At 38.7% G+C, this 13748-nt stretch overlaps 1 protein-coding gene across 1 annotated transcript in view; it reads right to left on the reverse strand.

The window, feature by feature from the left end:
• DRD2 (dopamine receptor D2) overlaps positions 1-13748 on the reverse strand; it is a 94036-nt gene that overhangs the window by 18947 nt on the left and 61341 nt on the right. The window contains exon 2 of the mRNA XM_074188479.1: positions 7248-7569. Within this exon, the coding sequence (XP_074044580.1) occupies positions 7248-7532 (285 nt within the window). The 5' untranslated portion in view covers positions 7533-7569. The remainder of the gene's footprint in view (positions 1-7247; positions 7570-13748) is intronic.

The raw sequence follows: 13748 nt of genomic DNA on the forward strand, positions 1-13748 counted from the left end.
TATTAGAGGCAGCTAGATGGGGAAGTGAGAATATTAGACTTGAAATCTGGAAGATGAGTTCAAATTCTGTCTCAGACATTTACTATTTATTTGATCCTGGTCTAGTCACTTAATTGCTACCTATCTCAGTTTCTTCATTTGCAAAAATGAAGATAATAATAGAACCTATCTCATAAGGTTGTTTTGAGATTCAAATGAGATAATATTTGCAAAACTTTTGTCATTACACCTAGTGAAAATATAGGCACTCAATAAATGCTTTTTCCCAACCAACTTGTCATTCATTCTGCTGCTACTCTAACTAGAATATTATTTCTGGAACTGACAGATAGAAAATTGTCTCCAGTTTGAGGGAAAGTTAAGCCACTTCATTTTGGAATGCCCACCTAGGAGTCTAGTCATCTCCATTGATAAAGGAATGAGCACCCATTCATTTAGACCACTCTATGTAGTGATGCCCAGAAATCCAGACTAGATCAGGCTTCCCATCCATTCAAACTAAATAATAATAATAATAATAATAATAAATAGACAGATAGACATTTAGTATTATTATCTACTTATATATGTCCTCCTTCTTGCCATCTCTTACTCTGGTCTCAGTATTTTAATCAGTGTTATCACATTAACAGTGTTCCTGAAAAAGGTATGTCAAAGTATTGTCCTATGGATCAATTCATCTGTCAGTCTTGTGACTTCCCAGACAATCCCCTCCCTTGCTATCTCAGCTCTTATATATGTTTTATCTTCTCCTATTTGTTAGAATATAATCTTTTGAGGGGAATGGCTGTCTCAGAAGTTACCACAGTCTCTAGGATATAGTAATTAATCAATTAATGAGCAAGTATTTATTAGACATATAAGCAGATAGCGTCAGACAGAGTTTAGACACTAGAGGTGTAATTACAAAAATGAAGCAATTTGAGGGAGACAACAAATACCTATAAATGTGAAATAAATACAAAACCAATATAAGGTATTTAGGGAGGGAGAGAGGATCCTAACAGTTGAACAGTTCAAAATAAGCTTCTTGGAGAAGATGATTTTTAAACTACCTTGGAGTAGGCAAATTAGATATCTCTCTTATGGCTTGTCTGGTTTCCTTCTTCCTCAGTCTCTCAGATTGAACTACTTAGGGATTTAATAGAGGGTAAATGAAGGTAGATTGTGATGAAAAGGCATGGAAACAAGAGATGAAGTTCAATGTGTGAAGAAAAGAGAAGCTATCAGTTTGGCTAGACCCTGGACTGTGAGAATGGGAGTGATATAATGAAGCTGACAAGATGGGATGGTCCAAGTCAAACAAAATATTTTTTATTTTATCTTAGAAACAAAAGGAAATCACTGGAGTTTGCTGAGTAGGAGAGTGATGTGGTCAGATCTGTACTTGAGTTAAATCACTTTGGTAACTGAGTAGAGTATGTAATAATGAGGAAAAAGATTTGAGGCAGGGAGATCAATTAGGAGATCATTTTAATAGTCTGGATCAAGTCTGAATTAAGATGATGACTTTGTATATAAGCCAAAAGGGATAGATGTGAGAGCTGTAGTGGAGACAATAATGGCAAGACTGCCAACTGATGAGATATGTTGGGTAAGGGAGAATGTGGAATAGAGGATGACTTCAAGATTATGAATTTGAATAACTAGAAAAATAATGATGCTGGAAAGAAGTTTGATAGCAGGGAGGATTTTAGGGTAAAGATGATAAATTCTGTTTTGAACATGATGAACTTGAGAAGCCTATTAGATATCCAGTTTGAAATGTCCAACAGACAGTTGGTGATTCAGAATTAGAGAGAGAGGGAGATAGACATACAGACAGAGACAAAGGAAAAAAGAGAGACAAAGACGGTGAGGGAAACAGATAAATAGTCAAAGAAAGAGAAAAGTGAGAGACACAGGGGAGAGAGAGAGACAGATAGAGACAAGAGATAGCAATGGGGGAGAGAGGGAATAAGAGAAAGGGGAGAGAGAGGAGAGAGAGAGAGAGAGAGAGAGAGAGAGAGAGAGAGAGAGAGAGAGAGAGAGAGAGAGAGAGAGGTCTTGGAACCATAATCTAGATAACAAAAAACCTATGGCTTATGAGATCACCAAAAGAGTTTAGAGAGAATAGAAGTAATAATAACTAACATTTATATTTCACTTGATTGTTACAAGTACTTTATATGTATCATATCCAGGAGGAATTGATATTATTGATATTATTATCATCCCCATTTTGCAGAAGAGGAATATGAGACTGAGAGAGGTTCAGTGACTTCCCCTGGGTCACATTGTTAAGTGTCTGAGGCAGGATTTGAACCTAGGGCTTTTTGATCCCAGGTCCAACACTTTCCCAAATGCTGCCTAGGACTGCCTAGGACTACTGAGGACTGAAGCTTAAGGATACACCCAAAGTTAGTAAATATTTCATAAATACTTTTTCCTGATGGCCTTCCTCCTCCCCTGCCATTCCTGAGTACTAAGCCCTTCTAAACTGAAAGGATATTTCACTGGGTAGAAGGCTAGAGGGAAAAAAAAGTAATCAAATGGTAGCCTTGTAGAACTTTATATCTGAAAGGGATCTTAGCAATTACTCCTAATTTTACAAATGAAGAAAGTGAGAGATAAAATTACTTGCCTAAATTCCCATGGACAGTTCATGAAAGAACTCCATGTAGAACTCAGTCCTATACTTCAGTCCAGTATCCTTTCCATAATACCATCTTGATGTAGATTGTTAATACTCTGGTTTTATTCAAGCTCAATTTCTTACAAGCAAGAATTTGTGATTTGAGGGCCTGAGAGAGATTTAAATGTCGGGGAGCTTAGATTTTAAACAGTCAGTGTAGATTACTTTTAAGATTTCAGCCCAACTCTAAATCTAAGATTCTGTTTTCCATGTGAGTACAGAGTGAGCTATAATTAGGGTAGGTAAGCCAAGACTTTGTCTTAGGCACTGTTATTAGTGATTAAGTAGTTCCTGGAGGAGAGCCATTTCTTTTCACTGAGGTCAATAGGCCATTCTCTCTACATATCACTCCTCAGGAGACTCAAACAACTGAGAATTCCGTGGAAGCTTGGGAGCAGAAGATAGATTTTAGAAGAGTGAGAGGAACTGAGCAAGGTCAAGGGTGGGACAGAGCTATCCCCTGAACCACACTTATGCTTACATTGCCCCATTTCTCTCTTTTTCTCCTTACCCTCCCAGTCCCAACCAACTCCATACTTTAACTCCCTTGTAGATGGTCTAGCCCAGTTTCTGTCTTAGGACTGGGGGAGGTCAATAAGTACAAATCCTTTCATTATAAAATTTAAAAATAAACAATGGAACCTGAGGCTAAGGGAGATTAAAAGTAGTACAATCACCTACTACATGACTAGTATGTGCCAGAGAAGAGATTTGAACCTAGGTCTTGCTAAATGCAAATCTAGGACTCTAACCATTACACTTCATTACATTGACCCTTTACCCTGAGAAGCAAAGATTCATATTATGGTTTGAAAAGGGGGGGCATTCTAGATATTTTTCTTCTAGAAATGTGACTGGTCCACAGAGCATAAGCTAAGGCTTTTTCTTACATGTCCTGAGTGGGAACAAGAGAATTTTATGGAGCTTCTGAGAGGAGAGCAAAGCTAAGGGAGCTCCAGGGAACCCCTGGGTTCCTTGGTCATTTGATTCTTGAATCTCAGATAGTGCAATAGACACCTGTGCCTCAGGGGACTCTGGTTCTGTGTTTGGCTTGGTAAAGATATTTGGATAAGTTATAGAGTCATTCCACAAGGTCTATCATCCCTTACCTGCCTTCTTTGTCTTTATTACTGCACAGTTTCCCTTCTAGACCATGAATTTGCAAAGTGATGGCCAGAAACCTGTGTTATGTGATCAACTAACTATGGACTGGAAGATAGGTGATAGTCAATCAGGGGGCCCACTCCAATACCAATGCACCTTTCTTTTGCCCTCTACATGGTCCATTATTCCCTCCATATTCACCTCAAGCCCCACCTTCTAAGTCTGATACCCTTCCTCCAGCATTAACCATCATGATAAAAATATTTTGACTAATGAGGGTACAATCAAAAGAATTCAAAGACCATTACTCCAGGTTTTCATACTTTGTTTCTGACTCATTTAGAATAGGACAGGAGAATCAAAGCTTATCTAGCATACTGCCAGTTGAGGAAACTGAGGCCCAGAGATATTGTGACTTGTCCAAAGACAGACTCCAAATCAAAAAGACAGAATAATCTCTTGCTTGGAGTCTGAAATACTCATCTTCATGAGCTCAATGTTGGTCTCAGACACTTAATAACTATATTACCCTAGGCAAGTCAATTAACCCTGTTTGCCTCAGTTTCTTCACCTGTAAAATGAACTGAGGAAGAAATGGTAAACTACTCCAATATTTCTGCCAAGAAAACCCCAAATGGGGTTGTAGATAGTCAGAAAGAGACTGAAAAATGATTTAACAGCAACAAATTCCTGTCTTCTGGTGCATTTCTTATTGCTCTTTCCCCCAAGTTCTGAGGGGAGTAACTCAGTTTACTTGGGACTCTATAGTCATGTCTGAGGTGGTGGAGTGAGAAATCGGAAATAATTAATGCTAATAGGATATTTCTTTCACCAGATGCAAAGTTCTCACTTTTTTGCTATAAACAGCTGCTCTTTCTAACCTCTGCTGGGCAGCCTTCTAACTTTAGGGCAGGCAGAGTTTGTTTCCTGATTTCTGTTTTTTTTTTACATCTACTGCCCTAATATTCAACATAAGTGATAGATATTAAATATGTCTATTTCCCAAAAAACAGAGAGAAGGAACTCTCTTCCCTATGGAAAATGATTCCTTTCCATATGGGGTTTGCTATGGTCATTGTCTTCAATTGAGAAGATGGATTTAGGTCAGTCCTAAGCAAAGATTTTAGGATTGAGGATTACAGGACACTGAACTGCATGACTAAGGGAGATTGTGACATCTTTTCCCTTAGTCATCTTAAAGAAATAAGCTGTTCCATCATCCATTTGGAATAGGTTAGGTGTCATCTGGCTTATAAACAGTGCAGTTTAGGATAGACAACTATTATGTCATGGGAAAAAAACCTCAGATTTGGAAACAGGTGACCTGGATTCATATTTTAGCTGTTATGGCCCCTGTGAGACAATAAGCAAGTTTATCAACCTTTCAATTCCCTCATTTGTAAAATGGAGATAGAAATTTTTTATTACAGACTTTGAAGTGCTAATGTCAGGAAAAAGGTTTGTAGATATTTTGATGGTAAGCAGAATGATAAGTGAGTTGGGACTATTTAAACTCCTTCAGTCATAGAGTTCTGGGATATAGATTGTTGTTATAGTGATGTCTAGTGAGTGAGGCTATAAGAACAATGATGATAATGATGATGAAGATGAAGATGATGATGATGATAATGGTGGTGATAACATTAACTAAAAAAACTTATTTAGCACTTGAAGGTTTTCAGCCTAAGTCTTTGGAGCACAGAGAAGAGGCATCATGGACAGAAAGGTGGATGTGGGGGAGGGAATAATGCTTGATGATCAATTCCTCTGAATTAGCCAGTTACAGCCCTGCAAGATAGACCTTCCTTTTTCAGCATAGTCTCTGCTTTGCCTCTGGGGATCTAGAGCTCTATCTCTTGGCAGAGTTGTGTGTAATGAAATTGACCTTGATAATCAGGGGTAAAACTATAAAATTCAGAGCCTGGAACCTAGGTGTGGTGGAAAAGGTACTAGGTCTAAAGTCAAGGTTCAGACTACTGAGGTTTCTGCCTTTCTTTATGCTCTAACTAAAGACCTAACTTCTGCATGAAGCTTTCCTCAACCACCTTAATTCCTGGGCTTAATTCTTCTATTAGTTATTTCCTATTTATCCTGTATTTAGCTTTATTTGTACACATTTATTTCCCATTAGATTGTAAGTTTCTTGAGGGCAGGGACAGTCTTTTGCCTCTTTTTTATCCATAGAATTTAACATAGTGGACACTTAATACATGCCTATAAAATTGAATTGAATTTGAGTGTTGATTCTGTCATTCTCTAGTCATGTAACTTTGGGCAAGTTACTTCACCTCAGTGCTTAATCTACAAAATAGAAATATTGATATTTGTACTACTTACCTCACTTGGTAGTTTTAAAGAGAACAAATTATAAACACATTTACAAATTATAAAGTTCTATTTGGATGTTATATGTTCTCATTTGAAGTGAGAAAATATCCTTAACTCTTGCTCTGGAATGATCTTCCTCTCCAGTGCCTAGATGTCACTTTGTTCTGAACCTATCTAATCACATATTAATAGCTAGCCTTTATTATGTATATGTATATATCTTATGTAGTATATTTCACCTGCTAAGCAGTATATTATATATTATAGAGTATTATATATTATGGAGTCTAACACACACACACACACACACACACACACGGATTATGGATTATATAAATACACACACTTCTCTAACTGAAAATCTAATTCTCTTTCCATTATATCACAGCTACCTTTCAGGAAGAAACAGAGAGGCAAGAAAGCACAGCAGGAGAAAGAATGTATAGAAAAACTCCATTGTTACTGATTCCACCACTCCCAGGTAATAGTACTTACCCTTAAAACCATTCTTTTTACCCAAATGGTACCAAGATGGCAGCTTGAAGTTCTATTGACTATCATCCCTTCTTGCATCTTTGGATCAATGCTATCATAAAAGACTGTCTCTCTGTACAGACAAACCCCCTCTCTTTTTCTCCTTCAAATGAGCCATAGTTGAGATTTCTTTGCAAGGGGAGAGAAAAAAGGTTCCAACATAAACAGATGGCACAGAAAGTATCCAGGCAATCAATTATTAAATGACTGGTAGAAAAGGTCAAACTGACCCACCTCATCCAACCTGCTAAATCCCATCCAGGGGTCTGATGGGAGACTTGGAAAGAAAAGCACCATACAGTCCTCTTTCCTAGAGTGCCTATCACATTTTGTATTACCATGGTTTCTAGATATCAAATACTCAGAGCTATGGGATTAAGCATGTCCTGAGCATTCTACAAAAATGAGGAGGTTGAAAGGGAAAAGCATACTTTTCCTCCATTTTACAGAAGAAGACAGATGAAGCACAAGAAAGTGAAGGTGCATGTTGAAGCTACATGGTGATTTAATGATGGAAATCAGGAGTCCAGTCTTGATACCTATTACTATTTTGAAGGAGGATAAGAATATGGGAAGAGGAAAAGGGTAGAGAAGAACACAGACCTACCTCCAGGTAGACAACCCAGGGCATGACTAATGTGGCCACAAGGAGGTCAGCCACAGCAAGGCTGACGATTAGATAGTTGGTAGTGGTCTGGAGTGCCTTCTCTCGAGACACAGCCATGCACACTAGCACATTACCAAAGACGATGACAAAGATGAGCAGGGTGAGGAGCATGGCATAGTAGTTGTACTGGGGCTTGTCTGCCTTTGCTTCAGATCCATTCAAGGACTGGGTCCAATTCCGGCTGTCCAGGTCATCATCATACCAGGACAGGTTCAAGGGATCCATGGGAGCAATGGAGCCACTGGCCAGCTGTGTTCTGTTCCTAAAAAGAGACACAAAGAATAAATTGTGGGATGGAGGATAAGATGGGGTAGTATTGGGGTCAAATAGCATACAGGATATTGCCTATGATAGGGAAGGGTGAGAAAGCAGCTTTTTTCCCAATCAGTGAGGGAATCCAGGGATGTATCTACCAGGTCTTGTATCTTCCATCCAATCCCCTCTGTCTTTTTCTAGAAAGGAGTGAAGAGAATTCTATACCAAATATCATTATGCTCATAGGAAAGCATTATTGAATCATATGAGGAGAAAGAGGAAAGGAAGAATACTTGGCCTGGGAGATGATATGGTCAGGGTTGCTCAAGTGTTATTAGGGGAGTTAGGGGGATTAACCTCATCTGATTCCAGAATACCGTACATGACTATCAGGCTAGGAAGAGTCAGAGCATGTATATTTTAGACTACATGTCAGACCATCACTGCCATAGATCTATATGTGTTACCATTCACTTAGTGAACTAGAAGTTATTAACACTACTATGGGCTCAGTACTAAGCTGTAGGCACTCTGGAGCTAAGAAGTACACAAGAATTGATAAGACATAATTCCTGCTCTTAAGGCAATTGTAGTTTACTTGAGAAGTGACATTTACACATGAAAATGTAATATATGTCACAGCTCTTCCTCTCTGAGCTCACAGGGACTAGATCCAATCATGGAGACTGACCCAAGAAGGTCATTTTCCTTTTTTTGGCTTGGTTCTACGTCTGGTGTTTACACTGGAAAAATATCTTTGAATATAGGTGGTGTCTAGTTTGACACAAATGGAGGTTAAAAGGGTTCATGGCTCTAATGTCATCACTAAAGGGAACAAATGCAAATTGAATATGAGATGACCTTTATTAACTCAGCAGTCCTCAGGAAAAAATATTCATGTCAATTCTGGCCATGTCAATCCAATCCAATCAATCAATCAGAACATATTGTCAGTTACTATGAACCAGGAATGGGGCTAGGTTTTAGGGATACAGGTAACAAGAATGAAATAACCCCTGTTTACGCTGAGTTTACATTCTAATGTGGGAGACAATATATAAATATATACAGTGTAATTATAAGCTGAATGTGTTTCCTGCTATTTCTTAGATAAAATAGAAACTCCTCTGCTGGGCACTTAAAGTCTCTCATAATCTGGTTCCAATCTTTCCTTCTAGACTCATTATATGCAACTTCCTCTAATTTGATTTCCATTTCTAACAAAATGTTTCCTGTACATGACATCCCTTTTCTTGCCTCTATACCTTTGTCTAGCCAAAAACTCCTTTCAATGCTCATATCAATCACCATTTCCAACAAGAGACCTTTTCCCATTCTTCAGTCCTTAGTGGCTGTCCCCTGTCCCATTATTTTGTATTTTGTATCCATGTTGTATTTCCTTATCTGTGTATTTGTTTATTTCTTCCTTTCAGTAAACTATAAGCTCCTTCTTCCTTTCAGAAACTGCTCCCATCTTTGCTTTGTATCTCCCTAGTAATGCCTAGAAGTTGTTTGTTGCTTAGTGATTGCTAGTAGAGTTAAACTAAAGGTGACCAGCTAACTTTGACCCAACTATCTGTGAGATTTGCCCTTCTAGAATGGGGATTTGGACTCATCTCCTTGAAGCTTTCTGTCAAGTATAGGGATCACAGGAAGACCTAAGGGATGGAGTAGAATGTTCTCACACCAATGTTTATGACTTGGAGAGCTCATTGAATTGCTATTTCCTTAAATACTAAAGTTGAAAGAACCTGAGAACTCATATAATAAGAACGATGGTGTTAGAAGATGACCACAAAAGTTTTCTATTTTAATCTATACCCAAACAGAAATTCCCTTCTCATCTGTCAAATTTTATTTGAAGATTTCTAGAAATGAAGTTGATTGATTAGGCTGATTAGGAAGTAAACTGAAGCATGACTGAACATTTCCTGAAAGAGTGGTCAAGGAGAGGCAATCACATTATCAGTTGAGACATAGGAATCTTAGATTAAACTTAAAAGGAAGCAAGGTTGCTGAGTTATGACAGCAGAAGGAAGGTTTAAAAATGGCAATTAGAAGCAAATGACTCTTGTCCTCTTAGATTCATGTGTCAGACATTGCTGGGGAGGGTGGAGAAGGAGTCACTGTCTTCTGGAGGAGGCTAGGTTTCCAAGACTGCAAGAAGGTGGAAGGAGTGAGAGGATGAAGACTAGGAGGGGGAAAGGGATTCTAGAAGACACAAAGGAGACCCAGGAAGAGCAGGATAGGAATTCCTGAAGAGGAGAGCTGAAATAACTAGGAATGGGAGATGGGGACTCAAAGAAAGGGATTTTTCACTAAGATTGCTAACAGCACTGAATCACGGGGCTTTACTAGTCATAGATTGAAGATATGCCATTTGACTGCAGCTCTCCCCTGGAGTGTTTTGAGGATGGATGGGGGTTTCAGTTTGTTCTTTCTCAAAAGAGTGAGAAATCTGGATGAGGAAGTATATGGCGGTACCTAGGTCTTCAGGGGCCTAACAATTCACATTTAGCACTAGGTTTTACTTTGGTTTTGCATCATTCCAAGATAGTTAAAAGATTCCCTGCCTGGAAATCACTCTGGTGTCCAAAGCCTTTTAAAGAATGAGGTCCTGGTAGCAAGAGACCTGGCATCTGGGGATGATGTGATGTTTGTCCTTCATTCTTGAAGAAGATCCTGATATCAGGGAGGTGACAAATACAAGAATTGAATTGTGTGAGGGGGTGCTAAGCCACCAGCCTCATTCTTCGGAATGGTCTGACCAGATATGAATCAGGAGGACTGGCCTTGGATGTGAGGCAATAAAGGTTATGTGACTTGTCCAGGGTCACACAGTGACTTTACAATATCTGAGTTCACATTTGAACTCAGGTCCCCCTGACTTTAGTGCTGGTGCTCTATCCACTACTCAGTCCACCCTGGGCACTGACAAACCTGAAGTCTAGTTGATAGGTAGCTAGGTAGTACAGTAAATAAAGTGCTGGATCTGGAGTCAGAAAGACCTGAGTTCAATTCTAGCTAGGTGACCCTAGACAGATCACTTAACTTCTGTTTGCTTCAGTCTCCTCATTTGTAAAATGGGGGTAAATAAGAATATAATATCAAATGAAATAATAATTGTAATGCACTTAGTAAGAGCCCAGAACAAAGTAAGCACTATGCTAATGTTAGTTACTATTAATATATCCAGGTACATGTTAGTTATGGAGGACTGACAAAGTATTTCTTTGTTTGTGTGCTCTTGGGAAGGAGAACAGAGGAGGCAAAGAACAGAAGATCTGAATTTCCCAATCCAGTTTCTGAATATCTGGGGACAGTAAGAAAGGACTGCTCTGTTGGTACAGGGAAGATATAGTCTCTACAGTGTATCTAACTGTATTAAATCCTGGAGAGCTTGGGAATGATACTACTGTAATAGAGTGAATGATTGAGAAGGGAGGAGACAGTGCTTCAGAAAGAACTTTACTGTGTCAGTACCTGGAAACCTGGTGCTGTGGTGACTCAGGTCAGAGTAGGTACAGCCTCCAAACAGGCCACAGGAGGGTTTGGGACAGTAGATCCCAGGTCAATAGATTTCCTGCAACTCAGTCTCTGTGTAAGAGTAGAATAAGAGATCTATCTTCCTGATTCATGTGATAGAGAGACCAGGGAGTAGGAGATGTTAAGACAGGAGACAGGAGGTGAGGCAATATATGTAAAGTATTTTGCAAATTTTAATGTCCTGTAGAAATGTGAGTTATCATTATCATCTCTTTCTTTTCATCTTTTCCAATAAACTTGAACTAAAAACAGTACTGCTGTTATTAACCTCCATTATTATTATTATCAACAATCATTCTCATCCTGTTCAATAGAGTTCAGATTTAAAAAGATTCTGGAACAAGTTATCCTAATATTATTCTCTTATATTTAATATTTTGTTACATATAACTTAGAAAGATAAAATAATCTCTTTTCTGGTTAAATAAAGCATTAGAATGTAAACTCACCTTCTATAGGCTAGCTTAGTTATTATGTTTGTCCTTCATTCTTGAAGACCATGACATCAGGAGATGATGCTATGACAAGCATATGAATTGGATTTGAGTGAAGGGGGTGCTGTGCTAAGTCACTAGTCTTACATTCTCCTCCAGAGCCATATGGGTTCAGTGACCAGATATGAATCAGGATGACTGGAGATGACCCTGGATACAGATGGTATTCTCCATCACAGATAACCCAAAATTGTGCCTGATTGTTGCACTGATGGAATGAGCAAGTCCATCGAGGTTAATCATCACCCCTATGTTGCTGCCAGGCTGCACAGTGTTCTTCTGGTTCTGCTCATCTCACTCAGCATCAATTCATGCAAATCCTTCCAGGCTTCCCTGAATTCCCATCCCTCCTGGTTTCTAATAGAACAATAATGTTCCATGACATACATATACTACAGTTTGTTAAACCATTCCCCAATTGAAGGAAATTCACTTAATTTCTTTCTTTGCCACCACAAACAGGGCTGCTATGAATATTTTTAAACAAGTGATGTTTTTACCCTTTTGCATGATCTCTTCAGGGTAAAGACCCAGTGGTGGTATTGCTGGATCACAGGGTATGCACATTTTTGTTGCTCTTTGGGCATAATTCCAAATTGTTCTCCAGAAAGTTTAGATGAATTCACAGATCCACCAACAATGTATTAGTAGGACTGTATTTTTTAAAAGTTTTTAATTGTATATAGAGTAGAGAATATGATTATTTGGCCTGCCAACATCTATTAAAATATTGTTCTTCATTTTTTTTGTCTTGGTAGCTAGTTGGTATACTGGATAGAGTGCTGGATTTTGAATAAAGAAGAACTAACAGGAAAACTGACAGCTGTGTGATTCTGAGCAAATCATCTACCTCAGTTTCTTCATTTGTAAAATAACAGCAAATACCTCTCAGAGTTGTTGTGAGAATAAAATGAGAAAACAGTTGTAAAGCACTTTGCACATCTTTAAATGATTTCTAAATCCAACTGTTAGGCTTGAGAAATAATGGACAACAGTTTAATCAGTAATTATTGGAAGATTCTACCAGTTCAGACACTCAGTGATGACAGAGACAGTTAGGTGGTGTAGTTTCCAAGGGCTCTGCCCAAGTCTAAGTCTGCTACATTTGAAATCAGAAAGAACTGAGTTCAAATCCTATCTCAGACATTTATTAGCTGTATGATTCTGGTCAAATCATTTAATGTCTTTCAACCTCAATTTCTCATTTGTAAAATGGGGATATAAACTGTCTTTACTTCACATTGTTGTGAGGATCAGATAAGAAAGCACATTAAAAAAAGTGCTTCAAAAAACTTGTTTGATTGGTTTTTGTCCTTTGTTGTCAAAGAAGATGAAAACAATACCACTATGTTTGAAACACATTGTAATGTGTCCGATTTGATCAGCCCAGTAGGAGCTCCAAATGCTCTTACCACAGGTTGGGCACAAATCGTCATGTGAACATCTGGATTTGCAAAACTTAAACATTATAGAAATGCTAGTTTTATTATTATTATTGTTATGGAGGGTAACAGCATTGTTCCAAGGACTTGAAGAAGAATAGCAGTAGATTCTGTGGCATTAGATGTCTCGGAGTGAAGCAAAACGCTTGAAAACCCAATTCCTGAGTCTGGCAAGGAATGGAGTGCCCACGGGTCCTGCCCCTGCTTTCTAGAGTCAGTACTAGAACTGGTCCAGGAACATAGCTTATTAGATCAGAAATAAGCTAGAATTGAGTTGATTTCCTTGATATCAGGATACATCTCCTTACATCCAGGCCTGATCAAATTGCAGGCGAGATGCAATGTAGTGCAGATGGGTATTCCTGCTGCCAAGGACTCAGATGCTTCATAAGAGTGGGCTTGCCTGGATGCCTAACACCACCCCATTGTGTTGCTGGCAGCCTCTCCCAAGCTTGTAAATAAACTGCCTGTAGCTACTTGCAGGAAGAGGGAAAGAGTTTCCCACTCAGGGGTCTATTACCAAAGCCAGCACACAAAAATTTGCTATTTTCTCCCAGGCACAACATGGGGAATGGAGAGTCAACTTTTGGCCTAAGAACAAAGGCAGGCTTTTCTAGTTAGCTGCCTAACTAAATCAGGAACTACTGGGAGGAGAGAAGAAAGAAATTGCCTCCCTGTGCATTCTCCTAAATTAACCTATGACA

This window comes from Macrotis lagotis, chromosome 1 (genome assembly GCF_037893015.1).
Source record: "Macrotis lagotis isolate mMagLag1 chromosome 1, bilby.v1.9.chrom.fasta, whole genome shotgun sequence".
Taxonomy (NCBI): Eukaryota; Metazoa; Chordata; class Mammalia; order Peramelemorphia; family Peramelidae; genus Macrotis; species Macrotis lagotis.